We start from the raw sequence: 27,515 nt of genomic DNA, 5'->3' as shown, positions 1-27,515 counted from the left end.
TCGAGCATAGCCTTTGGATTTATACAGAACCGAATTTGAGTCCTAGCTCGATTACCACGAGACGCTGGGCAAGTTACTTAACTCCGCCAGGTCTCAGTCTTTTCGTCTGTGAAATGGGACTAAAGTCATACCTATGGTAGAGGCTTGTTGTGAGGATTCAGTGACATAAAGTAGGGCACCTTATACGTTGGTTGTTATTAGGTCCAGGGTCGAAAGTAAGAGAACTGTTACTACCTTGGAAGAGCCTTGTCATCCTTGTGTGTTTTTCACCTGTGAGTGCCTTGTAGTTCAGGGAAGGACTGGGGAAAACTTTTTCTTTCCTTTTAGCTTTGTTGGTAGTTATAGAGTGAAAAAGGGAATAATATAGGAAAAACAGATGTCTAAAGGACAGCTTGGCTTATTTGAATCTCTAGGGGAAGGAGACTAACTGATTTTGATATGGAGGCCCTGAGGCCAGAGAGTGAGAGCACTTACCCTGAACACTGGCAAGTTGTGTATTGAGAATCTCCTGTGCAAGGGGCTGGTAATTAGTTTAAGAGTTGTGTTACACAGAATCCTGGAAAGAAAAACTTAGTCTCCTCGGTATTTTGGAAGAGGTTAGGGGACACATACTGAATATTTAGCATTAATGCTCAAGTACAAAAACATCTCTCTAGAGCTGTGTGTTCAGTACGGTAGCCACTAGCCATGCGGATATTTAATGGCTAGTTAAGTTAGTTAAAAGTAAATGCGATAAAAAATTTAGTTCTTCAGTTGCACTAGCCACGTTTCAGTGTGTGGGTAGCCACATGTGGCTGGTGGCCATTGTGTTGGGCAGTGCAGAAGAACTGTTTCCATCATCACAGAAAGTTCTATATTGGACATTGCCACTCGAGAGAAACCTGTGGACTTTGCAGCTGTTTTCATCTGGTTACACCAACAAAAAACATCTGTGAAATATCTTGGTGCGCACTTCTTCAGTTTTCTGATGGGGTATCAAGTGGGCAACATTCATTTTCTGATTTAGAGAAAGAAGAGCTTTGAACCTAAAAAGTTCGTTCATATTTGTGAGAGAAACTATAGCCAAGGATTTAATATCAACCTGGAAAGACAGCTGTGTGGGAATTCTAGGTAGAGAGTGGGTTGTATTTATGCATCTATTTTTGTTGTCCCCTCAACCCTTACTAAAACTGGTAAAAGGTTTTATTTATTTATTAAATGTTTATTTTTGAGAGAGAGAGTGTGAGCAGGGGTGGGGCCAGGAAAGAGAGAGAGAGAGTGTGCGTCAGAGAAGTCAAAGCGGGCTCTGCACTGATAGCAGTGAGCTGGATGTGGGGTTTGAACTCAACAAACCATGAGATCATGACCTGAGCCGAAGTCGGACGCTCAACTGACTGAGCCATCCAGGCGCCCCTTAAACTATTAAAAGGTTTTGAAAAAGTACTCCCACAAGGATTGGGAGAATGGAGAGCAGACAACAGCAGCAAACTTTTAGAAACTCTAAAGTGCTGGATGGGAAGGATTTAGTAGACCCAGGGAAAATGAATCCCAAACTGACAGTTGGGAAAGCTAAGAAGCAACCTGATTCACATGGCAGAATCTCTGGCAGATGGGAGCTGGTGGTATTAACTGACCTCTGGAAGTGAGGGTGAGTGGGAGGGGTGAAATTAGGATTGGTTGAGAGCTTTTCTCAGATGCAGTCAGATCCCCAGCTGTCTTTCTCAACCTTGGCAAAAGTCTGGCCTTTTTTTTCCCTCTGGAGAGTGTGAAACAGGATCACTGTGAGGACTAGAGTAGGAGGTTCAGTATCCAAGGAAATCATCCACAGAGTAATTCAAGAAACTTGCCCTGAACTGGAGGGTGTGTTTCCAGATCAAAAATGCTGAGCACAGTGGATGAAAATAGACTCACAACAAAGAACATTGGTGTGAAATTTTAGAACCTTAGACACAAAGAGAAGATCCTAGAAATTTGCAGAGGGAAAAGTCAAGTCTCACACAAAGGATCAAAAATCAGAATGGCATTGGACTTTATAGCAGCACTGAAAGCTGGAGCTCAGCGAGAAATGTCTTCAGAATCCTGAGGGAAAATGATTTCAACCTAGTATTCTGTATCCAAATAAACTTAATTCAGGTGTGAAGCTAGAACATTTTCAGATGTGCAAGGATTTCACAAAATGGGGGATGTGCTCCATCTAAACACAAGAAAGAGTACATTTTCAGGGTGAGACACTATATCCCAAGTATAGAGGACCAACTGCCAAATTGGGGCAGGTCATCAAGTTCTGAGAGATAACTTCTTCAGGAAGATAGACTTGGGTAGAATACCTGATCTGCCCAAAGAGGCAGACAATTTGTCAAGTGAGAAGCAGACAAGTGGCAAAAAATTTGGGGTTGAATTGTCGATTAGGACAGATAAAACAAGGCAGACTGAGGTCAGGTGGGAAAGGGCATTTATTAACTCCAGGGTTAATAAAGCTGTGTAGGATAATAAACACAGTATATTAAATGGAGGTTGAATGTAAACACGGACAACTGAGCTGGCCAATATTATGAAACTGAGGAATTATGTTGGGGAAGTGGGGAGTGTGTGTGGTGAGGTTGGAGAGAGAGCTACTGTAAAAGGCAATAAAACGGAAAAATCCCATAGTAGTAGTACAAGCAAGTTATTTAGAGATTATGGAGATAACTGCCAAAATTATGAGCCAGAATTGGTGAAAGAGGGTGCTCTTGGGGAGAGAAGGCAAGGGACTGGGTTTTCTAGCAGACTTCCCAGAATTCTTTGGCTTTGACCTTTTTTTTTTTTTTAGGTATGGTTGACATGACTTTGACTCTTTAATTATCTGTATGTATGACTATAAAAAAAGACAGTATTAAAACAATCACTTGGAACAATCACAAAACCGTGGAAGACAGAGTCTTGGCATGAGTTTACTCATTGCCAGTAGAATTACATCAGGGGTTTAAATATAAGAAAAACTTAACATTGTTTTGTTTCTCTATGTACCCTTTTCTATGTATTTTACTAATAAGGCCTCTATGTATTAAGGTCTCTATGTACCCTTTTCTATGTACGTTACTTGTAAGACCTGGCCTGTCACTGAAATAACTTTAGAAGGAAAAGATGAGGGCACCAGTATGTCAGTTACTTGGGTCTTACCATGGCCTTTTCTAGTGCTCATGTATCCATGACTTGTCCATTCTATAGTTTGGAGAATATTGCTCAGGAGCAGATTTTCCGGAATATTTGCAAACTGCCCCCACCCAGTGCAGAGGATGCAGCTGTGCTAACATGGATGGTGTTGAAAGCTAAGGACTGGTTAGCAGTGGTTAATGGACCTATCGGTTTCAGGTTTAGTTTCAAAAATGCAGGTGCTGTGGCTCTCAACCTCTGTCTGAGCAATGGCTTCCCCTCTTGGAGTCCGCTCCTTCATCACTTGTAAAGTGGAGATACTGATGCCTGCCTCAAAGGCTTGTTGGCAGTAGGAGCTGACCTTGTGCTGAGAGGAGAGTAAATGCTCTACATAGGCTCCCTCCCTTAGCCTCTAACAAGTCCTACGAGGTAGGTGCTAGAGTTTCCACAGCTGCTAAGAGGCAGAGCTGGGATTCAGCCTCCTTACCTTCTACCCTTCAGCCACTGTGCTTATGTTCTGCTAATGACCTGCCAGGATACTGACATTCCCCTTGTGGGAGGTTAACATGAGCTGATATAAAGGGAAGACACTGATATGTGGTGGGCCCTCACCAGAATTTACATAATTGTGAAAGGGTATTTTCTGTCCTGAAGTTTTGGCCTTTTGCCTTGCCTTTTTTTGTCTAAATTTCTTTCTTTTTATTTATTTATTTTCTTAATGTTTATTTATTTTTGAGAGAGAGAGCGTGCTTGCACATGTGCATGAGTTGGGGAGGGGCATAGAGAGAGGGAGACACTGATACTCACCAGTCTCCGTGCTCTGAGCTGTCAGCACAGAGCCCGATGTGGAGATCAAGTTCATAAACTGCGAGATCATGACCTGAGCCAAAGTCGGACGCTTAACTGACTGAGCCACCCAGGCGCCCCTGTCTAAATTTAAGTAAGATATCAGTATTGACTAGTTGACTGGGTTAAAACAGTACATGTCAACTGGGGAATGATTTTGCCCTTGAGGAGACATTCGACAATGTCTGGAGACAGTTCGGATTGTCAGCTGAGGCAGGAGGAGTGGAATGCTGTTATTGGCATTTCGGGGGGTAGAGGTCAAGAACACCATTCAGAATCCTACAGCATACGAAGATGGCTCCACAGCAAAGAATTATCCAGCTCTGAATGTCAGCATTGTGGAGGTTGAGAAACCTTGGTTAGAGCTTCACTGAATTCTGCACCTGCTTCCCTAGCACGCATGTGCGCACGTGCGTGCGCGCACACACACACACACACACACACACACACACAGTCTCATTGTTTTGTAGTTTGCTGAAATTGTCTCTGTGGGTTTGGTCTTTACAGGTTTCTGAGACACTAAAGCGTTTTGCGGGGAAGGTGACAACAGCCAGTGTGAAGGAACGGAGAGAAATCCTCGGTGAACTGGGGAAGTGTGTTGCTGGAAAAGGTATTTATTTTCCATCCATGTGACCGAGAGATGATTCCATTTCAAAGTAAACTGTACTCTCTGTTTAGAACCATGGCTGCCTCTTTCCCTTGCAGCACCTTCTGCCTTCACTTGCCGTATTTGCTTGCCGTACTGTGCACTGAAACCTTCACTGAAACATTTGGGTTAGTGGAGAGTTGATCCATTTAGGTACCAGAGATTTGTTACAGTTTTAGCCATTTTGATTGGAAATATTTCTAAAAGATACCAACAATATTAGGCAGTTTACTAGGTGCAAAAACATTTTCTTTACGACTTGGGGCACCAGTCTGTGTTCCGTGGAAGTCAGCAAGGTGGTAACAGGTGATTGGCCACATTTTCTGCTTCCCTCTGGGAGTTTCACAGCATATTCTGGGAAGGGGCTTTAACTTTATGAAGCTTTCGTTAACCCTGTGTTTTCCTTGCACCTCTCTTTTGCCGAAAACCAGTTCAGGGTCTGGGGAACACATTTTGGGAAATATTGAGCACCTATAGTTATCCTGATTCTGTACCATAACTGAGGGCTTTCCCTGCAACCTACTGGGATGTGTAAGACAAGTTTGCCTTCATATAACACTGTATGTTAACTATACTGACGTTAAAAAAAAAAGTTTGCTTTCATCCAATAAGTCTTCATTAGCTTTTAAATTACCTTTTGTTGTGTTTTCACTGTGTAGCATTGGTTCTCCCAAGTGGTCCCTGGACCAGCAGCATCAGCATTATGTCAGAACTTGTTTGAGATACATACAGATTCTCAGCTCTGTCGCAGAAACTCAGATTCAGAGACCGGGTGGGCGTGGGGGTGGGGGAGGTGGAGCCCAGCATCTGCGTATTAATAAGCCCTTTGGGTGATTCTTAGATTCGCTGAAGTCTGAGAATCATGGCTGTGTCGAGTTGGGTCTCCCTTCCCCTCAGCTTTCACTTCTTGTTAGTGAAGAGCCTGCTTCAGCAATGTGCTCATTTGCTGCTTCTGACCTACGGTTGCCTGGTGACCTACCCAAGCTTATTAAAGTTGCGTGTAAATTAAGTACATTCCTGTTTGTGAGCTTCTAAGAGATTCTCATCTTAGTTAACACTTTAATGTATGAGTTTTATGGCACCTTCAGAAGTCTTCCTGGAAACTTTTCTCAACAGGATTATGGTTAGAAAAGGCTGCCATGTGACAAGGTACCAGCTGTACATGCCTTCCCAGCCATAGCATCTGAGCCTTCTGCTATGTAATTGCTGAATACTGCCCTTTTCCCATTTGACGGGGTAAAGCGTTGGACATGTTTGGGTGAAGTTCATGAACTACTCAGGACCTTTGCAGGATGATTTTACTGTTCAGCCACCCTGAAGTTCTTCTGTTCAGGGTGAATGATACTTATAAGAAGTTTAGTCGCTTTTGATGTGCAAGCTGATGGTGGGAAGTTGTCTACTCCTCAAGAAATCATTAGTTCTCAATTTTTTAATTTTCTAAGTCTAAGGAGGAGCTATTGGGTAGTGATAATCATTCTCGCCTCTCCTCTTGTTAGGGAAACAGATAACCAAGTGAGTTAACCAAAGGTGGGGAAAGGTATTTTCTGCCAGGCTGGGAGTTGAGGACTTTCTCAAAGCTGTCTAGTGCTGGTTGCAGATGGTCAGCATGGCTCAGCCCGTGGGGCCCTGAGGCCTCTCTGAAGCTTTCCTCAATCCTGCCTCTGTGTACTTGCACCCTGAGACTCGCTGATGGAGTATCTACTGTGCCTGCTCATTCTAGTCACAAACCTCTAGTACAGCCGTTCGTGATGAAGGGCTCAGCTCAGGTCAGACGGGCTCTGTGTTCTAGCCATGGCTCTGCCACTTTCAGTCTCTGTGACCTGGTTCAAATTACTTAACTTGTCTGAACCAGTTTCCTTGCTTTGAGTATGGAGATGGCAGTATTGCCTTCCTCACAGGGTTAGTGCGAGGAGTAAACGAGAACGTGTGTGGACAGTCCTTAACACCATGCCTGGCTCTGGTAAGCACCCAGTGTATGTTAGCTCTCAGCCACAACCTGTTTCTGGCCCTAGTCATTCTTTCCTTTGGTCACTGAAATTGCCCCAAGTCCAGGGGATCAATACAGTGTTTAGGGTCCTGTGGGGACAAGGTCCCTGCCCCTCCTGCATTCATTTCAGTACCTGAAGTATGAAGTGCTGTGCCAGCCTTTGGCTGTTGGTGTCTCCCGCTGGAGTTGGCCTTACACTGTGGCTTACATTCCCCCAGTCATACCCTCTCCCTTTCATCTGCACGCTTCAATCTAGCATGCAGAACCGGCCACAGATTGGTTTTCCATTACTGACCCCTGTTGCTACAACCAAAGTTTCTCTTTCACTCGGCTGGCCTGTATATAGTTTTTTAGTGGCAAGTTTTTATTTAAATTCCAGTTAACATACACAGTGTAATGCTAGTTTCAGATGTAGAATTTTGTGATTCATCACTTACATACAGTACCCGGTGCTCATCACTACAAGTGCCCTTCTTACTCTCCATCACCCATTTACCCATCCTCACCCACCTCCCCTCTGGTAATCCTCAGTTTGTTCTCTGTAGTTAAGAGTCTGTTTTATGGTTTACCTCTCTCTTTTTTTTCTCCTCTATGTTCATCTGTTTCGTTTCTTAAATTCCACATAATGAGTGAAATCATATGGTATTTATCTTTCTCTGACTCACGTTTATCTTTTTTTTTTTTTTTAAGTTTATTTTGAGAGAGAAAGAGCATGCACATGTGCATGAGCAGGGGAGGGGCAGAGAGAGAAAGAGAGTCCCAAGTAGCCCACTGGGCTTGATCACATAAACCGTGGGATCATGACCTAAGCTGAAATCAACAGTCAGAAGCTTAACTGACTGAGCCACCCAGGCACCCCAACATTCCTTTATCTTTTTTTTTTTTTTTTTTTTTTAAATTTATTTTTGGGACAGAGAGAGACAGAGCATGAACGGGGGAGGGGCAGAGAGAGAGGGAGACACAGAATCGGAAACAGGCTCCAGGCTCCGAGCTGTCAGCACAGAGCCCGACGCGGGGCTCGAACTCACGGACCGCGAGATCGTGACCTGGCTGAAGTCGGACGCTTAACCGACTGCGCCACCCAGGCGCCCCCCAACATTCCTTTATCTTAAAGTGACCTCAGTAATACAAGTATCTTGCAGGGATTAAATGAGTTACTGTGTGTCAGTGCTTGGAGCAGGGCCTAGCACCTTGTGAGTGCTGATTAAGTCCTGGGTGTTACTACTTCTCTTCTTCCTCCTCATGTGTCCTGATGGGCTTCATGCATTCTTGCCCCTGCACTTTTGCTCATGTTAACACCACTCAGCATGTACATCCCTTTCTTTCCATTTTTGCGTAGCCTATGAATCTATTAGGCCAAGCTTGTGTATCCTTAGAAACTTGGAAGCCACTCTAGTTAGAACTGCTCTGCCTTTTTCAGATCCCTCAGAATACTTTAATTTTTGTCCTATTTTTATTTGTTTATTTACTTAAGTTTTTAAAGTTTATTTACTTATTTTGAGAGAGAGAGTGCATGCGTGCACTTAGGGTGGGATGGGGCAGAGAGAGAGGGGGAGAATCCCAAGCAGGCTCCATGCTGACAGCAACAAGCCTGATGCGGGGCTTGGACTCACGAACCGCAAGATCATGATCTGAGCCAAAGTCGGACACTTAACTGACTGAGCCACCCAGGTGCCCCAAACTTTGTCCTATTTTTAAAAACTATTTATTAGAAACTATATAAAGAAGAGTTCATGTATCATAAGCGAACAGCCTGCCGAATATTCACAAACTTGACTACCTGTGTAACCAGCACCTAGGTCAAGAAGCAGAATAGTCCCAGTGCCCCAGAAGTGTCACTTGCCAGCATGTTAGATTTTGAGGCCACCAACATCGTCTTAGTTTCATTCCTTTAACACATGTCCGCTGGACAGCCTTTCTATACCAGGTGTTTTTCTGGAGTACGATTTTGCTGTTGTTTCCTCCAGGGAATTCTATCTCCAACTTATGGGAAGTGTCCAGTGAGTAGAGATTATGTCTGGCAGAATGCCTGGCTCAAGCAGGGGCTCATGAAGTAGTTTCTACTGATTAATTTGTGTGTGATCTTTGGTTTCAGATCTGCCAGAGGGAGCAGTGAAAGGGCTCTGCAAATTATTCTGCCTGACTCTACACCGGTACAGGTGAGTCCCTACTGAAGACCCTGTGCCTCCAGCCCTTTGTGCAGAGAGGTGGTACAGGACAGTGGTTACAGGCTGGGCTTTGGAGAGGTGTCACCTTAGCCTCTCTGTGCCTCCGTTTTCTTCATCTGCAGAATGGGGATTGTGCTGTTGTTTACCACATAGGTGGTAATTAGTAAGTGTAAAGCTCCTGGGACAGTGCCTGCCACGTCATGAGTCTGTACGCCATAAACAGTCATGCGTGTAAAAGCACTTGGCCTGGTTTGAGGTCCGTAGTAAGTGGTCCATAAATGTTGGTGTTGCCCTTACAGCTCTGATGGCTCATTTGCTCTTGTTAGCTGCTTCCAGAATTCCAGGAGGAGGTGGATTTCTCTGGTTATTTCCTAATCCCATCATCTGTGATCCACTGGAATATATAGTACAATCCAATTTTCCTGAGAAAGACCAGCGCTTGGCCTAAGCTGCCCTGCCCTTGCACCCAGTGTTCACCTTTCCACTTCATTCGTTCCTCTAGAGATGCAGCCTCCCGCAGGGCCCTGCAGACTGCCATCCAGCAGTTGGCTGAGGCACAGCCAGAAGCCACTGCTAAGAACCTTCTGCACTCTCTGCAGTCTTCAGGCATTGGCTCCAAAGCTGGTGTCCCCAGGTAAAGAGATAAAATGTGTGGCCTACCAGGGCTTGGCGGGGTCCTATTCGGGAGAAGCTGGTGCAGATGACCTGTGTGGAGCAGGTGTGAGCATGTCTGTCTTTCCTCTCTGAAAGTCTGGTGCCAGCAGTCTGCCTGCTGTGTGGAGGGAGGAGCCAGGATGTCAGGCTCAGTGGACAAACGGCTTTCCTGAGGAAGAGGGTTGGGAAACCAGTGGAAGCAAGGCCATTTTGAAGGGAAACCAAATGCCCACTGGACACTGTTTGAATAGGGGAAAGCATCTTTTTTGTTTTTATGGTTGTTGAGTGCTAAGAGGTGGGAGTTTGGCTGCTGAGTTCTGCATTCCTTGTCCTGAGTTGTTACAGATGATTTATGAGGAAACAGTTTCAAGTTCTCTCCAGGTGTAGGTCAAGGGAGGGTCCTATATGCCAGGCAGGGCCTCGCGGTCAGCATTTGTCCCCAAGGTGGAGGCTCCTGCTCTGCACTCATCCTTCGCCTCCCTGCCCCCTGCAGTAAGAGTAGCGGCTCTGCTGCCTTGCTGGCCCTGTCCTGGACCTGCCTACTGGTGCGCATTGCCTTTCCTTCGAGAGCCAAGCGTCAAGGAGACATCTGGAACAAACTGGTAGGTTCCATGGGTCTTTGTAGTAGTGGCAGTCAGCTCTCTGCGCAGAGTTGGGACATGTTGAAGCACCTTCTCTGGCCAAGTGCTCTTCTTGGTGCTGGTGACCAAGCATTCTGAATTGTCATGAATGTGTGATGCTGGTGGATGGACGTGAGTACAACATAATAACATCCGTCTGTCCATCACATGTGTTTGAGCTTCTCTGTCAGGCATGGTGCTAGGCTCTGGGAATACACTGATGGGCAATTCCTGCCTTCAGGGCATATGTGGAGGACATGACAGGCCAGAGCAGGGAAGACAGTGAGAAAGCAAGTAAATTAGAAAATGCAGTAATGTAAATTATTATTATTTTTTTTTTCTGGCTAATCATTCCTTTCCCTGTGTTTGGATTTCAGTGTCGAACTGGCTAATGGAACAGAATTCTTGCCATGTGTTTTGATCTTTTAATTCTCTCCACCTGTTCTGTGCCTGCTTCTTCCACCTTCTCTGCCTTGCCTTTCAACATGTCTGCTAACCAGAGGTGGCCCAATAGGCCAGATTGGGAGGTTCTTTTGAACATCTAGATATGCTTAATGGAGGGCAAGAGGAATGGTCTTATGGTTCATTGAAAAGGAGCCCTAGGGCCGTCTGGGTGGCTCAGTTGGTTAAGCATCCAACTCTTAATTTCAGTTCAGGTCATGATCTCATGGTTCGTGGGTTCAAGCCCTGTGTTGGGCTCTGTGTGCTGACAGCATGGAGCCTGCTTGTGATTCTCTTTCTCCCTCTCTCTGCCCCTCCCTTGCTTATGCTGCTCGCCCACTTGTGCTGTCTCTCTGTCTCAAAATAGATAAACTTTAAAAAAAAACAAAAGGAACCCGAGGTATGGTTCTGATTCTCAGCCATGACATTTGGCCATATATGTAACCTCTGAATCTGTTTCCCATTTCTGCAAAATGGGGAAAAGTGCCACCTACCCCATCCACCTCCATGAGTTGTCGTGAAGAGGGGCTCAAGATGAGGTGTGAAAGGGCTGTGGAACGTTACAGAGGGCTGTGCAGGTAAATGAGAGGCATTAGAAAACTGTAGCACCTCTCCCTGAAGCAGCTTGTTAATAAGACACATTGATGAGCTCGTCCCTGGGAGCTTACCCAGCAATCCTCTGGGGATGACTATGGAGTGGCCATCAGTGACTGCCTGAAGGGTAAGAACACTGAAACCTGATACGTAATGGATAGTGGAATTGGACCCCCTTCAGAGTGTGGGTTTCATTGCTACCAAAATCATCTTTTTAAGATGCTTTACCAGGGGCTCCCTCCTTGGCTTATCTCCAGTGATTTCTTATTATCCCAGGTAGGTAAGTATATTTGTGTGTTAACGAGTGGCAGGGGTCACCTCTGGAGTGTTGTCTTTGTGGGACAGAATGCATCAGGAGCATGAGACCGTGTTTATTTTTCCCGTGTCTTGAATCTGGGTTTTTCCTTTACTCGTTGCCGATGTCAACCATACACATAGATCATAGTTCATTCAGTTTCTCTAGGAGCTGCAGTAAGAGCTGGGAACAGGAAAGAGGACCTTGCCCTCATGGAGCTTACACTCTTGTGGAGGAGGTAGATGCCACACAGGTCTGCTAAGAAATGGTAAGACGAAGGTCACACAGCAGAAAGGCAGGTAGGAAGAAGGAAAGAGTGTGGTGCAGGGTGACAGTGGGAGGAGGCTTCAAAGGAGGCATCATATGAGCAGACACCTGAAGGATATGAAGGAACAAATCATGCCCAGATCAGGGGTTAGAATATTCTCAGGAGAGGAACAGCAATATAGTTCTGAATGTGGTGTCAGCAAGCTTAAAAAGCTATTCTAATTAAAAAAAAAAAAAAAAAAAAAATTCAAAATGGGACAGACATAGAAGGCTACACCAGTTTCCCTCCCTAGCCACCTGGGTCCATCTATTACTAATTCCTTATGTGTGTAGATACATTCTCCGTATATACTGCTGAACAGGGTTTCTTGCATAGTAGCATACTGAACATACTTTTTTCTTTCACCTTGTTTTTTTCTCTAAGCAGATTTAGAATTTGTTCCAGCATAGCATATAAAGAGGTTTTTTTGTTTTTCTGTTTATTTATTATTTTCTAAAAATGTTTATTTATTTATTTTGGAGAGAGAGCATAAGCTGGGGAGGGGCAGAGAGAGAGGGAGACAAAGAATCCAAAGCAAACTCCAAGCTCTGGGCTGTCAGCACAGATCCTCACACGGGGCTCGAACTCAACCAACCACGAGATCATAACCTGAGCTGAAGTCGGATGCTTAACCGACTGAGCCACCCCGGTGCCCCTCTCTTTCTTTTTTTATTTTTTATTTTTATTTTTATTTTTTTTTAACATTTTTATTTATTTTTGAGACAGAGAGAGACAGAGCATGAACGGGGGGAGGGCCAGAGAGAGAGGGAGACACAGAATCGGAAGCAGGCTCCAGGCTCTGAGCTGTCAGCACAGAGCCTGAGGCGGGGCTCGAACTCACGGACCGTGAGATCGTGACCCGAGCGAAGTCGGATGCTCAACTGACTGAGCCACCCAGGCGCCCCTCTTTCTTTTTTTAAATGTTTATTTATTTACTTTGAGAGAGAGCACACGTGTGTGCATAAGTGGGGGAGGGGCAGAGAGAGAGAGAGAGAGAAAGAATCCCAAGCAGGCTCCATGCTGACAGCATGGAGCCCGATGTGGGGCTTGAACCCATGAATCATGATATAACCTGAGCTGAAATCAAGAGTCTGACCCTCAACTGACTGAGCCACTCAGTTGCCCCAAGAATTTATCATTCTTTATGACTGTTTACTGATCCTCTGTGTGGAGGTATGGCAGTATATATAACTAATCCTCTGTTGGTGGCCATTTTTGTTGTTTACTGTTTTTTTTTATAGTAAGAGACAGTAAACAACAAAAATGACCATTAGTAGGCCTTTGAAGAACCTCATGCACCTGTTGTTTTGTGTGTGTGCAAATGGAGTACAGCCGACTTCTTAAGCACATGCTTTTTGTTAGGGTAGTAATTCAGACTGCTTACCAGTGATGGGTGTTTGTGGCACATAAAGTCTCTGAGGTTTTTTAGTTGAGCACCTATTATGTGTTTCACTCTGGGTTGGACAGTGAGCTCCACAGTCTGGGATCATCCTGTCGGTCTTCACTTCCATATCCAAAGTGCCCAGCATCGTGCCTGCCCTTTAGTCAGTATTCAGTAAGTATTTGTGGAATTAATGAAGGAAAAGTCAAGGCAGATATGAAACAGGATGCTTATCCTTTTCCTGCATGAGACTTACCTCACTGGAATTATATATTCTTGTGTGTTTATTTTGTAGTATCTTTTTCTCTCTCTGGACTCTAAAGTGCGTGAAAATAGGGACCATGTCTGTCTCTTTTCTCTGTGTGTTTTCATTGTCTGACTCCTAGGTGCTCAACACTTATTAATGGCGTGTTCGAGTGAACAGATGTAATTCTGGGACAGGGCCATTTGGGGGGTGGGGGAGGGAAGAGGATCTCGCTGGAGTTGAGCGGGCCCGATGAAGGTCTTGGGCAGGCGGTGAGGGTCAGGGGGCCTCCACTCACGTTTCATGTCCTGACTCGAACCTGTCCCGGCCCTGACAGGTCGAGGTGCAGTGCCTGCTCCTGTTGGAGGTGCTGGGTGGCTCCCACAGGCACGCCGTCGATGGTGCTGTGAAGAAGCTCAGCAAGCTGTGGAAAGAGGTGATGGGAGGCATAGTGGGTGGTGCACACTGCTTCTGTGCCACCCTCCACCATGTGACACACCTGCTTTATTCTTTCCTCTTCAGAACCCCGGGCTGGTGGAGCAGTACTTGTCAGCCATTCTCAGCCTGGAACCCAACCAGAACTATGCAGGCATGCTGGGGCTGCTGGTGCAGTTTTGCACAAGCCACAAGGAGATGGATGTGGTCAACCGGCACAAGGCAGGTGGACTCACTGGAAGTGAGGAAGGGGATCTTATCTGGTCCTTGTGGCCCCAGCCCCTGGCCTTCTCTGAAGCCTGTTGGTTTTCTCCTATGAGACTCTGTCCTTTCTCCCTGATATATGAAGTTTGAGGAGCTGGCAAAGTTTTCCCTCCAGCTCTGGCTTGGGGTGAATCCTGGCATAGTTATTGGGATGATAATTTGCCTGTTCATGTAATGATTTAGTCTCCCACAGCTGAGCAGTTGCTATGTGCCAAGCACTGAGCCAGCTGTTGGGGTTGCAGCAGGGATCCAGGGAGGTGTGATCCCTGCTTCTGGGGAACTGAGTGTGAGGAGTCTGCCATCAAACAGACAGGCCGTCTGATTATATCTGTGATAAGAGCTACAAAGGAAAGGGCCAGGAAGCAGTAATACTCTATGTTGGGGCACCTGACAGGGCATGGGTCATGGGTACAGCTCTATTGAAGAAACTTAAAGGGTGAATAGGTGTTAGCAAGGTCAGGAGGTGAGGAGGGGTATTTTGGGCAGAGAAAGCCAGGCAGAGGAAGTGAGTGGGGTTGGAGAGGTGTGAGTGGTAGCCGCAGGTCAGCAGGCAGCCTGGGAGCCAGGCCAAGGACTTTGGACTGGATCCTAGCAGCTCTGGAAAGCTGTGGAAGGTTTTAAAATGATGAATGGTATGATCAATGAGCCCTCCGTATGTGATGCTGAAATTTAGGCACTGATTTGTATTTTATTTGTTCATGTATGCATGTATGTATTTTATTTTTTATGGATTTGTAGTTTTTAGAGGCACTCCCACAAAAGGGATCTTTTAGGCCAGTGATGAGATACTCAGAATATTGGTCTGACCAGTCTTTGTACTCTGTAGAGTGCCCTATTGGATTTTTATATGAAGAACATCCTGATGAGCAAAGTAAAGCCTCAGAAGTATCTATTGGTGAGTGAGAAGTAGACCTTACCTGGACAAGCTAAATCCCATTTAAATTCTTATTCAGAGCTGTCCTATATTCTTGGTCTGTTCCCATGAAGTCTGGGTGCCTGACTCTCTTTGTAGGATAACTGTGCCCCTCTGCTCCGATACATGTCTCACTCGGAATTTAAGGATCTGATACTGCCCACCATACAGAAGTCCTTACTGAGAAGTCCAGAGAATGTTATTGAAAGTAGGTCGCTGCCAGACAGGATGGTGGGAGGGAGCTGGGTTGCCTGATGAGCTGCATCTCTGGTGCCTGGCCGCAGAAGTGGTGGGGATGGGGTGAAGGATGTATTCACTGTTTACCTCATCGGGACCTTGGGAGAGAGATCAGGGACCCTTTTGAGAATATGTGGAAAGTCCTGGGCCCTCTTGCTAAAAGGACGTACAAAAGTATATCGGCCTGGAATACTGCAAACAATTTTAGAGGTCCAAGAACCTTCTGGAAACCATTCAGGTGAAGAACCTCTGCTCTAGACAGTTTGAACTTGTTGTGGAGGTGGCACTTGAAACTATAGGGGCAAAGGTGTGACCACTCACATGACTTTATGGAGATGAAGAATGGTTGCTTTGGTGCGGCGCATTGGCTGGGGACTAGGGCAGAAGTAGACATTTATACCTAATATAGACATGGTGTGTATTTTCTGTCCTCCTTAGCTATCTCCAGTCTGCTGGCGTCAGTGACTCTTGATCTCAGCCAGTATGCCCTGGACATCGTGAAAGGACTGGCTAGTGAGTATCCTGACCCCTCTCTAGCCCTTGGGATGGCACCTGGGGTTTTGGATGTGTTTTCCCAATTATTTTAGGAAAAAGGGCAGGGACAGCTCAGTCTAGAAATAAATCACATTTGGGACGCCTGGCTGGCTCAGAGTGTGCAGCTCCTAATGTCAGGGTTGTGAGTTTGATACCCGTGTTGGGTGTAGAAATTACTTTAAAATCTTAAGAAAGAAAGAAAGAAATTACATTTGCAAAATTTCTTTCTTGATACTCTTTTAATGTTTGTTTATTTGAGAGAGGGAGAGGAAGAGAGAGAGAGAAAGAATGTGAGCAGGGGAGGGGCAGAGAGAGAGGGAGGCAGAGAATCCGAAGCAGGCTCCAGGCTCCAAGCTGTCAGCACAGAGCCCAATGTTGGGCTTGAACTCACAAACCGTGAGATCGTGATCTGAGCCAAAGTTGGACACTTAACCCACTGAGCTACCCAGGTGCCCCGAGCTTCTTTATAACGAGAACACCGAGCTCATGGATGGAAAAATTAGGAACATGGAAAGACAAAGATGAAAGCTTGGATCCTCAGCTCTCAGCACTTTCTGAGCTGCAGCTCTCTGTGTCCAGGTCAGCTCAAGTCCAACAGTCCCCGCCTGATGGATGAGGCTGTGCTGGCACTGCGGAACCTGGCTCGCCAGTGCAGTGACTCTTCTGCGACAGAAGCCCTGACCAGGCACCTGTTTGCTATCCTTGGTGGTGAGTAAGCCTTCCTGGCCATGAGAATGGCTGACCTGTGGGGCCGGAACCTGCCTGGGACTTGGGGCTCTGAGTCTGCTTATGTCAAGGCCGTGTGGCCAGGAGAAGGCTCTCAGTAGAATGAGACATGGGAAGTGAACATAAGCATGCACAGGGCAGTGTAGATGGGGGCGATCTCTTTTTTTTTTTTTTTATTTATTTTAAGCGTAGACATTATCGTATGCATAAAGGGAAACACTAGAGGGAAATACCCCAGAATGTTCATAACGTTTTTGGGTAGTGGGCATGTGGGTGAGTTTTAAATGCTTTCCTTTATATTTTTTGTTTCTCAAATTTTCTGTAAGAGCAAAACTACTGTTCTAATCAGGAAAAAGTCTAGGAAATGTTATAAACCCAGCTTCACAATAGAAAGTCTATTTCTGGAATCAGAAGCTGTTTCTTGGTGTCACACACATGACCACATTAGTCACCCCCATGGGAAACGTGGCAGACGTGGAGTTTGAATCTTTGCCGTCTCTCCTCTCAGGCTCGGAGGGAAAACTGACCATTGTAGCCCAGAAGATCAGCGTCCTCTCAGGTATAGTAAGGCAGGTCTGTCATTGGATCTTGACTCCTCTGATAATCCTGGACATCGCAGCCTGGCTTCCAGGACTCTGCTGCCTGCCTGTGTGGCAGGTGGGACTTGTTTGGGTCTAGCGAGAGGGAGGCCTGGCTTCCCTAAAAGGCAGGTCATCTGGAGGGGGGATTGAGGGAAAGGCACTAATGGCCAGGGGAGAGGCATGGCCGCTAGGGAAGTGGGCAGCAGCAGGAAGACTCCTGTGTTTGTGGTTTTGTGCTGAGCAGGAAATCCCCTGCCTTACAGGGATCGGGAGTGTCAGTCATCACGTGGTGTCTGGGCCTTCTAGTCAAGTCCTGAATGGGACTGTGGCTGAGCTGTTCATTCCGTTCCTCCAGCAAGAAGGTAACTGTGCAGCATGGTAAGGATGCAGTCTGGATCCCCTCTTGACTCCGGTTTTCACAGCCAGAGCTGCCTGCCATGAACCCCTTCTGAAGGCAGACCTCCCCTGAAGCATCACGGCTTCCTCCCCCTCGTACCCTTGCTTGCTTTCGGGTGCTGGTGGAAGCGATTGGACATGGGCCTGAGATGCTGAACTGACTGGATTTCTGCTTCTTGCCCTAGTTCATGAAGGCACCTTGGTGCACGCTGTCTCTGTCCTGGCTCTCTGGTGTAACCGGTTCACCACGGAAGTGCCCAAGAAGCTCACCGAATGGTTCAAGAAAGCCTTCAGCCTTAAAACCTCCACCTCTGCAGTGCGGCATGCCTACCTGCAGTGCATGCTGGCCTGCTTCCGAGGTGAGATGCCTCCCCTGCAGGGGTGACCGAGTCTTCTGGGCATTGTCACCGTCCCCAGCTTTCTCATTCAGTCCAGCTTACTTTGCACCACTTCTTTGAGCCTCTGGGAGCCTCGGGCTTAATCATCCACAAAGCCTGGATCAGTGCCCAGTCTTCACAGCAGACTTTGACTTCTCTCCCATATCACACCTTCAAGTTACAAAGCTTCATTCAGAGAGGACCCAGGACTAGAACCTGTCACTATATTATCTGAAATCATGGGCAAGGGATTGTGAGTTGGCTGATTGAAAAAGTCCAACTTCATGGATACTTTACGTTGGACTTACTGGAAAGCAAGCACTGCCCTTTCTTCAGGGCTGACAAACCTGTCATTTGGGCATGGGCATCTACCTCTTTCCCAGGCAAAGCTGGGGGAAACTTTCCAATCTGCATAGGATCTGTGATCTCCTTGATTTCCAAGGTAGAAATCTCTAGTGTTAATTTCTACCTCTTGTATAGGCTATACTTCTTTTAAATTTTTTTCTTTTTAATTTTTATAGAGAGAGGACATGAGCTGGGGAGGGGGGCAGAGGGAGAGAGAGAGAGAATTTTAAGCAGGCTTCTCACTCAGTGCAGAGCCTGACACAGGGCTCACTCCCATGACCCTGGGATCATGATTTGAGCCAAAATCGGGAGTGGGATGCTCAACCTACTAAGTCACCCAGGCACCCCAGGCTAGTATTTGTTTTTTTAAAAAGCTTACGCTTGTGATGAGCTGTGTTTAAAGAAATGTCTAGGAGATTCCACAGAAGGGTGTCCCTTGTCTACAGGGCCTGTACTCTCTATGTCAGTTTACAGTTTTGCTGCATTGACCAATCTTGATTTAGATTGAGTTCTAGATAGCAGAGACTTGGTTTAAACTAGTCTCTTCAGCTTGAGCTGTTTCTACTTGCCACTTTTAAAGTACACGTAATATAAAAGAAGCCATTAAAATAAACATTTTTTTAGATTCAAATGCATGACCTCATCCAAATGAAATATGTGTTTTATTGTAGAATGTTCTTATATAACGCTTTAATAGTTAAGAAAACATCGGTTTAGCTGTACTTTTTAACAATTCTACTTAAAAAAATTTTTTTTTTTAATTTTAATGAAGTGGGTTTAGTTAATAGGTCAATAGGTTGGTTCTGGTTTTGGAATTTGGGTCGTGAGCTTGTCTGGTGTAGGGGAAGAGCCCCAGAAAGAAATTGCTAGGTTTGCGATAGGCCCTGGCTCTCCTCCGACCAGCTATGTGCCCTTGGGCAACTTACTTAACCTGTCTCCGTCTCTTTCCTTACCCATCAAACGGATAACTGAACTATTGGATTTGCAATGATCCTTCTAGCTCTAACATTGTGGTTGTTGGGTTTACTTCTAGTTCCCCTACTTCACAGCATTTAACAGGGTAACTGAAGGGCTTTAGCATTTCAGACCTCAGTGGATAATTCCTTTCTTGAGTAATCTTGTCACCCCTGACAAGGAGTTTTGTAAAGTGCTGGTCCTCTCTCCACAGGTGACACACTATTGCAGGCCCTGGACTTACTGCCTTTGCTCATCCAGACAGTGGAGAAGGCAGCCTCCCAGAGCACTCAGGTTCCCACAGTCACTGAAGGGGTGGCTGCAGCCTTGCTGCTCTCGAAGCTTTCGGTGGCTGACTCGCAGGCTGGTAAGGGTCTAAGCTTGTCCAGGATGGTAGCAGATGACGCCTCATTCAGAGTCCTTGGGAGGAGTGTCTTGATGTTTAGGATTTCACAGGATCAGCTTGGTCACCACCACACTGGGCAGCCACAGGGATGCCTCAGGGTCACACTAGGGATGTGTGCAGGGATGAATCTTAGGGTCACACCAGGAGATGGGAATACGGCCAGTGACTCTTGTCACTGTCCTCCTTTGCACTTTTGCTCAAGTGCTCTGGGACAGGGTTTGTATATAATGTCCAGACTGACCTGGGTTTAGTATAGTGGGACTTTTTTAGAGTGTACCTTGAAAAGCTTCCCCCTAGCCAGTCTTCTTCTACTGAAGATACTGAATATGCCTTGGAAAAGATTCCAAATTGGCACAACCAAAAGAGCTTTCTCTTTCTTTTTGTGGCTTCCTGGTATTCCATGCTTGCTTTAGTGCATGTCCTACTCTGGCTGCAGACATATGTGAACTTATTCCTGTGGTTAGAAATGGAGTTCAGCTCTTCTATACCATTGGGTGCCGTCTGTGTAAATTCCAGAACTCTGCGCTGCCTTGGCAGGAAGGCAGAGATGAACATGACCGCGATTCCACAAATTTTAAGCTGCTTTACTCCAGTGAGAGGAGATGCAAAAGTATGTCCGTTGTTTGAGGTAAAATGTGGCAGTAAAGCAGTTTTGAAGAAGGGATTCCTTTTGGTTTAGGTGCTGGCTGTCAGGAAAGGCTTCACAAAGGAGCCTTTGGACTAGGGTTCTGAAGGAAGGATTTCACCAGCTGGAAGGGTGTGAGTTCAGATCAGCCTCAGCCAGGGAGAGCACGATGTGTGAACAAGTGTTTCAGCTTGGCAGCTGGAGTAGGTGGGACTTCAGGTGGGATATGTTTGCCTGGGCCTCTGTAGGCAGCAGATGGTTTTCATGTAGGCATTGACACCAGAAGGACTGGTTAGTTCTCAGAATGGGGAGGAGGTGGGCAGTGAGGCTAGGGGTGACCCATCCATGCTGGGGGAGCATTGCTGCCTGCTGCAAAGCAGGGTCTGTCCACGTAGCTGGCCCCAGCAGCTTCAGGATGGAGGGGACCAACCCTGGCAGATGGAGTGAGCTATGTCATGGAGTGACCTTTTGTTTCTTGCAGAGGCCAAACTGAGTGGTTTCTGGCAGCTGATTGTAGATGAGAAGAAACAGATTTTCACTTCTGAGAAATTCCTGCTCATGGCTTCAGAGGATGGTGAGTGACTTAGTTGGACTTTCTTGAACTTGAGGTTGGGCCCGAGTCTCTCTGGCGGGTCTTCAGAGAGAACCCTTCCCTGACTGCCTGTTGCCTCGACCAGTCAGCTAAGCAAAAACTGGACCAGAGTGCTGTGGTCAGCAGCTGGGCCGTCAGCCGCCGTGGGAATGAATGCACCCCTGTGGGGCTTGGAAGGCTGGGGAATGGGGGAGTTTGTGGAGACAGAGTGCTAATGGTTGTGAGGCTGCAGTATTAGGTTTAATTATAGCTGATTGGGTAATTGGTGCTGTCTCAGAGGTTTTCTTGTGTTATTACAAGGCAGCTGAGAAACTATGGTGGAGTGTGGCTGGCTGCACTCCCCCACCAGGAGACACAAAACTACTGGTTTCTCTCCCGGCAGAGAAGGAACAGTTGATCTTTAAATGTAGGTTTAAAATTCTGGGTTGCCTTAGGGGTGTCTGCTGCTAATCAGTGATTTGAAAAGTCTTTTGATTCACAAATCACAACATCCAATTATAAACGAGCTGAAACTGTTAGTCACTTCCTGATTTAAAAAAAAAATTAGTTCTTGTATAGGAAATACACTCACATAATTCAAAAATAAAAGATCCAAGAGGGCCTACGTTGAAAATCATACCCCTGCTTTGATCTCTGGCCACCCAGTGTCCCTGGCCATGGAGAACCAGTTATATTAGCTTCTGTGTATCCTTGATATTTTACACTTTATACCAGCAAATGTCTTTTTGTGTTAGTTCTTCACTTTTTTTACACAAATGGTAGCCTGCCTGCCATACACATTGTGCTGTGTAGACTTGGCAATCATTCTACTTCAGTATGTGAGTGTCCTCACCCTCTTTTTTAGAACTGCATAGTAATTTTTAATTAGAATGAAGCGTTATATTTTTAATCAGTCCAAAATACTTGTGTACATTGTCAGCAAAAAAGGAACTTCAGATCCAGTGATAATCACATTTACGTTTTGGTGTTCATTTTCCAGGCCTTTTCAGTTCCTTCTGGATGCGTTCTGTATTTTAAAAACACTTCTGCTGTTTGTCTCCCCTCCTAGCCCTGTGTACTGTGCTGCATCTGACAGAGAGACTTTTCCTTGATCACCCGCATAGACTCACAGGCAACAAAGTTCAGTACGTGAGGCCTGTTTACCTTCCCCTTGGGCCACATGGGGCAGACCGCGGCAGGAGCCTGAGAAACAGCGTGTGTGCAGGGTGGGAGGGCTGGCTGCGGAGAGCCCACATCCACCCTCCCCAGGGTGCTACGTCCTTGTGCTTGCAGGCAGTACCATCGGGCTCTGGTGGCCGTGCTCCTGAGTCGTACCTGGCGTGTGCGCAGGCAGGCCCAGCACACGGTCCGGAAGCTGCTGTCCTCTCTCGGGGGCTTTAAGCTGGCATTTGGACTCCTGGAGGAGCTGAAGGCTGTCCTCAGTTCTCACAAGGTGAGGGCAGCTGGGGTCCAGAACCTGGGGCTCACTGACCCACTTAGCCCACCCCAGTTATGCCATGGGAGTTTGCTGGTCTCTTCCTGTGCTGTTCTCACTGAGACACTTGTGTGATGCCAGAATCTTCTGCCCTACCCTTGAAGCTCTGGTAACATCTTATTTCATATAATTTCTTTGTCTTTTCAGAGATGCTTTTCTTGTCAGAATTGTGACCTGTAGTTGAATCTTTTTATCACTGAGTAATGGAATAACACTTTCTTTTTAAAGCACTTTATAATTTTTAGAGCATTTGCAACCCATTCTCTCTTTTGCTTTTTTCACACTGCTGTTACAAGGCAGGTAGGCTATGGGGTGCTTGGGTGGCTCGGTCAGTTAACATCCAACTCTTGATCTTGGCTCAGGTCATGATCCCATGGCTGTGGGATCAGGCCCCACCTTGGGCTCTGCACTGAGCATGGAGCCTACTTAAGATTTTCTCTCCCTTTGCCCCCTTCCCCTGCTCATGCATTCTCCCCCTCTCTCTCCCTTACTCTCAAAAAAAAAAAAAAAAAAAAAAAAAAAAAAGGCAGGCTAAATATCTTTATTTTATATGAATTGTCCAGGGTTCCAGCAGCTGAAATGACTTGCCCAGCGTCCCCCACCACTGGGTGACAGAAGTGAGAGTAGACCCCAAAGACCAGGTCCCTTTTCAGTGCTCTTTGTACTCCGTGTCCCTCCCTCCCTAATCCCGCTTGAGGGATGTGGGCCAGTGACAGACTTGTGGTCTCTCTGGCTGGGTCTCCTGGACCAATTTCTGTGGCCACCTTTCTCCCCATGGGCTTTTTAGGTGCAGGGTCAGTTGTGCTTCCTCCTTCCAGGCACATCTCACGGCCTGCAAGTCCCATGCAGGGAGCTGGGCATATCTCTACTCCAGCAGGAACCCCAGAGAACACCATGTGTGAAAGGCAGCCGTGCCCCTGGCATCTTTGTCTCTTGTGTGCCAGGCCTGCACAGGGTGCTGAGTAGTGGGGGCTGATGAGTTGTTTCCTTGCAGGTGCTACCTTTAGAGGCTCTGGTGACTGATGCTGGGGAGGTGACTGAGGCAGGCAAGGCCTATGTACCTCCGAGGGTCCTGCAGGAGGCTCTTTGTGTCATCTCTGGGGTGCCAGGACTAGAGGGTGACATTACCAACACTGAACAGCTGGCCCAGGAGATGCTGATCATCTCTCATCACCCATCCTTAGGTCTGTGCCTGGGGCGAGTGTGGGAGGGGCAGGGACTCCACTGGGCAGGATGAGGGTAGGCTGGGCAGAAGGCCTCAAATTGCTCCCCCTTCCCTTCAGTGGCAGTGCAGTCTGGACTCTGGCCAGCGCTCCTTGCCAGGATGAAGATTGACCTCGAAGCCTTCATTACCAGGCACTTGGATCAGATCATCCCTAGGATCACCATGCAGAGTCCCCTGAACCAGGTGATTGGCATATGGACTAGTTCTGGCCTCACGTCAGAGTGTCAGAGGGAGGATTCAACGAAAGAGGTGCAGGTGTGGTGAAACGTGGCCTTGGACCCTTGGGTTGCAAGTGACAGAAAATGCAAACATGGTTTAAGCACAAGAGGGAGCTTCCTGCCTCTTCTCACTGCTGAGTCACAGGATATGACTGGCTCTGCACGATGCTGGCTACGGGGACTCAGATGTTATCTTCAGGACACTGTAGGTGGTGTCTCTCTTACTCTCTGCCATCTCTCTGTCTCTTCCATCTGTGTCTCATCTCTGCTCTCCATGATGGGGGCTTCATTCCCCAACAGTCTCTTCCTCCCTGGTAGCAGGGCAGCTGACACACTCCCAGGCTTATAGCTTGTCCCTATCAGCCCAAGTGAGAAAAGCTTGTGTTTTCCAATCATTTAAACTGGCATGGGGTCTCACTGCCCTTGTTGACCTGATTTGGGGCCTGTGCTTGTTTCTGAGCCTGTCCTTTTGGGCTGTGTCATATGCCCACCTCTGGAAAAGGTGGGGGCAGCTTCACTTGCACCACAGAGATTGAGAGTAGAGAAGTGTGTCACCCAGTCAGGGTGCTGGTACCAGACCAAGCGGGAAATGCTTCCTGGGAAGGCAGGCACACACTCCTACTGTTTACGCCGGGGGGGGGGGGGGGCAATGCTCAGAAAGAGCAGGCCGTGGCAAGAAGAAGAAGAGCTGGTAGCCAGGGTGTTTAGGCATGGCAGGACCCCTGTCCAGTGCCGGTCTTGGTGCATCCTGACCCTGTCTGTGTTTGACAGTCTTCCATGAATGCCATGGGCTCCCTCTCCGTCCTGTCCCCGGACCGGGTCCTTCCACAGCTCATCAGCACCATCACTGCCTCCGTGCAGAACCCTGCATTGCGCCAGGTGACACGGGAGGAGTTTGCCATTATGCAGACTCCTGCCGGCGAGCTGTATGACAAGTCTATCATCCAGAGGTGAGCCCCCACTCATGGGCTCAGTTGCCCCAAGCCTTAGTTTTCTTACCTATAAGAGAGAGAGGCCTCCGTTACAGGGTTGTTGCAAGGAATCAATTAAACCACTTTTCCATTCGTTGGACAAGTACTGCTCTGTTCCAGGCACATGCTTAGGGTTGGGATACAAGAGCATTTCAAGTCTCTGGTACTTTCCTGGTGCATACAACTTCAAAGCTAGCTGGGGTTTCACTACTGGTGGGAGGCTGGAGGACCTGGTGGCTGTTTTGAAGCTGGCTGATCACCTGCTTTGATGTTTCAGTGCCCAGCAGGACAGCATAAAGAAGGCCAACATGAAGCGAGAGAACAAAGCTTATTCCTTTAAGGAGCAGATCATTGAGCTGGAGCTCAAGGAGGTGAGTACATGGAAGCATTACACGTGAGGTGGCTGCTGAGCTTTGTGGCCTCAGGCTGGTGACTTTCCCTGCTTTGTGTATACCGTTCCTTGGGGTCATCCTGATGCCCATGGCACACTCTTCTGACCCCTCCACCAGTCCGGGGTCCCCCTACCACCCTTTTTACTTAACCCTTTCTTTAGCTTTTTCTACCCCTCAACTCAAGGAAGACAAATTTCTCTCTCTGCTGAGGGCCAGTTCCTACCTTCCTCCCACCAAATGGTGTGACTTGATTCCATGCCTGTTACCCCACCTCCTAGAGGCTGGGACCCGTCTTTCCTCCTGAGAGAATGCATAGGGCCTGGCCCTATGTAGCTTTTGGGGAATTGTGTATTCGGCTTGTTAACCGAGCCGATTCTGACAGCAGAGCAGGTCCCTTTACCAGACTGGGGCCTTTACCACACCTTGTCTCCCTTGTCCCCCTCTCAGGCAACCACCCTGCCCACCCAGTCCAGAGTAGACCCCACCCCTCTTCCCGCTTACTGTGCAGCATATTTCATTTCTTCATTTATAACCTTCATCCCGCTGTCAAGTCACCCTGTTCATGTTCATTGCTTGTCTTCGCCCACTAGATTGTGAGCTCCGTGAGGGCAGAGACTTGGCCTTCTTCCCCGCAGTATCCCCAGCATCTAGAGCAGTGCCTGGCGCAATGGAGGTGCTCAATAAATGCTTGTTGAATGAATGAGTGATTTCTTGGCCTTTTTTAGGCTCCAACTTATACTAGGGGAGAGCATCTGTGGGAGGGAGGCTAAGGTTTAGAATCTGAAGCTGCATGGGTAGGATACCCTTCCCAGCTCACTGAGGGAGTTTTCGTTTTTCTAACATATTAAAGGCTCTTCTTGCCTTTGTCAATAGAGAATGCAATAAGAAATTACTTCTCTACTGCTGTCTCCATCCTTTGGAAACCAGGTGGCTGTGGACTTTGTGGGAGGTGGGGGAGGCCACGTGGCAGGTTTGGGGGCCCAAGTCACAGACTTTGGGCTGGTATGGTGCTGATTGTGGGACAGATCTCACTCCCTACTCTGTGGTAGGGAGGGAGGTCTGTTCCCTGGAGACGGAATTGGTTTGCTCGTTGCCTTTAGGAGATAAAGAAGAAGAAAGGTATAAAAGAGGAGGTGCAGCTGACCAGTAAGCAGAAGGAGATGCTGCAGGCCCAGCTGGACAAGGAGGCGCAGGTCCGGAGGCGGCTGCAGGAGGTGAGTGGCTGCTGCTACCATAGGCTAGACCTGCCCCTTGCTGTCCGGAGCAGGCCCTGCTGACCTGCCTCCTCGGCCAACTCTGCTTGCAGCTGGACGGTGAGCTGGAGGCAGCGCTGGGCCTGCTGGACACCATCCTCGCCAAGAACCCATCTGGCCTGACCCAGTATATCCCTGTTTTGGTCGACTCTTTCCTGCCCTTGCTGAAATCTCCCCTGGCTGCTCCGAGGATCAAGAACCCTTTCCTGTCCTTGGCTGCCTGCGTCATGCCCCCTAGGCTCAAGGCTTTGGGTTAGTTCTTGTTTGCTGGCTGTGGGTGGGGCCCACGGCAGCTCGGGAGGGGGTGGGAGATGCCCCTGAGCGCCCGTGGGGAGGCACATGGTGGTCTAGGCTACCGACTTCTGTTTCCATAGGGAAGCAGCCTTGGAACCCCAAGCTGTATATCCTTGGGATCGACATGGAGCTCCCTCCTCTGTCCTCCCTCCTGTTTTATGTCTGTTGGTCCCTTCACTCTGAGTACAGACTTCTAAACACTAATCAGTGTGGTCTTTCTGTAACAATTTTAAAACTAATCAGTCAGAAATTCAGTGGCAATGGGGTTGGTTTGGTGCCACGTGGCTGGTCAGTGCAGCTCAGAGCTCCTGAGCAGCCACGTGTCCGTGATGAGAGGTCTCTGTGACCCTTAGCTTTTTGTTAGCTATGGAGATACAAAGACCAGGTAGTGGCTGGGTGTTATGGTGGCCTCACTCTCGTGGGTTAATGGCCTTAAGCAGACTTTCTAGCTTAAAGGGTATATTCCTACGGGTGTGAGGCTAGAATCTGGGAACGGTTCTGAGTGGAAAAGTTAGTTGGTGCTTATGGAGCCTGCCAAAACTGTTAATGGCTGGCTGGGCTTATTACATGGAAGGTGGGAGCTCCAAATGGGTAGAGCTTTACCCTTTCTGAACAACTCTGGGCTCACACTTTTAACTTCTTAGTGTTGGAAGGACAGCTCCTGCTGGCCTACATGCCCCCCCCCCCCCCCCCCCCCCAGTGCTAACATGAAATGAGAAATTAGGTTTGGCACCGCAGAACTAGGATTAAGGGATAACGTGCCTCTACCTGGGGGCCCTGGTTTGTGCCCAGGCCGGATTCTGTGTCTTTGTATCGGTCATTCCCTTTGGGTCCCTTCTGTTGGACATAGGCACTTTGGTGAGCCATGTGACTTTACGCCTGCTGAAGCCAGAGTGTGCCCTGGATAAGTCATGGTGCCAGGAAGAGCTGTCGGTGGCCGTGAAGAGGGCGGTGACCCTGCTGCATAGCCACACCATCACCAGCAGGGTGGGCAAGGGTGAGCCAGGTG

At 47.5% G+C, this 27,515-nt stretch overlaps 1 protein-coding gene across 1 annotated transcript in view; it reads left to right on the top strand.

Moving 5' to 3' along the window:
- GCN1 (GCN1 activator of EIF2AK4) overlaps nt 1-27,515 on the top strand; it is a 57,679-nt gene that overhangs the window by 446 nt on the left and 29,718 nt on the right. Inside the window, exons 2-25 of the mRNA XM_060612438.2 lie at nt 4,465-4,567; nt 8,686-8,749; nt 9,261-9,392; nt 9,906-10,014; nt 13,632-13,730; nt 13,817-13,951; nt 14,820-14,888; nt 15,006-15,114; nt 15,582-15,656; nt 16,257-16,385; nt 16,912-16,962; nt 17,248-17,346; nt 17,566-17,739; nt 19,271-19,423; nt 20,569-20,661; nt 21,728-21,803; nt 21,952-22,111; nt 23,148-23,337; nt 23,437-23,561; nt 24,368-24,546; nt 24,845-24,938; nt 26,060-26,173; nt 26,266-26,464; nt 27,357-27,512. Of these exons, the coding sequence (XP_060468421.1) occupies nt 4,465-4,567; nt 8,686-8,749; nt 9,261-9,392; nt 9,906-10,014; nt 13,632-13,730; nt 13,817-13,951; nt 14,820-14,888; nt 15,006-15,114; nt 15,582-15,656; nt 16,257-16,385; nt 16,912-16,962; nt 17,248-17,346; nt 17,566-17,739; nt 19,271-19,423; nt 20,569-20,661; nt 21,728-21,803; nt 21,952-22,111; nt 23,148-23,337; nt 23,437-23,561; nt 24,368-24,546; nt 24,845-24,938; nt 26,060-26,173; nt 26,266-26,464; nt 27,357-27,512 (2,887 nt within the window). The remainder of the gene's footprint in view (nt 1-4,464; nt 4,568-8,685; nt 8,750-9,260; nt 9,393-9,905; nt 10,015-13,631; nt 13,731-13,816; nt 13,952-14,819; nt 14,889-15,005; nt 15,115-15,581; nt 15,657-16,256; nt 16,386-16,911; nt 16,963-17,247; nt 17,347-17,565; nt 17,740-19,270; nt 19,424-20,568; nt 20,662-21,727; nt 21,804-21,951; nt 22,112-23,147; nt 23,338-23,436; nt 23,562-24,367; nt 24,547-24,844; nt 24,939-26,059; nt 26,174-26,265; nt 26,465-27,356; nt 27,513-27,515) is intronic.

Source organism: Panthera onca, chromosome D3, assembly GCF_046562875.1.
Source record: "Panthera onca isolate mPanOnc1 chromosome D3, mPanOnc1 haplotype 2, whole genome shotgun sequence".
Lineage (NCBI taxonomy): Eukaryota > Metazoa > Chordata > Mammalia > Carnivora > Felidae > Panthera > Panthera onca.
This window is presented reverse-complemented; position numbering and strand designations above follow the sequence as displayed.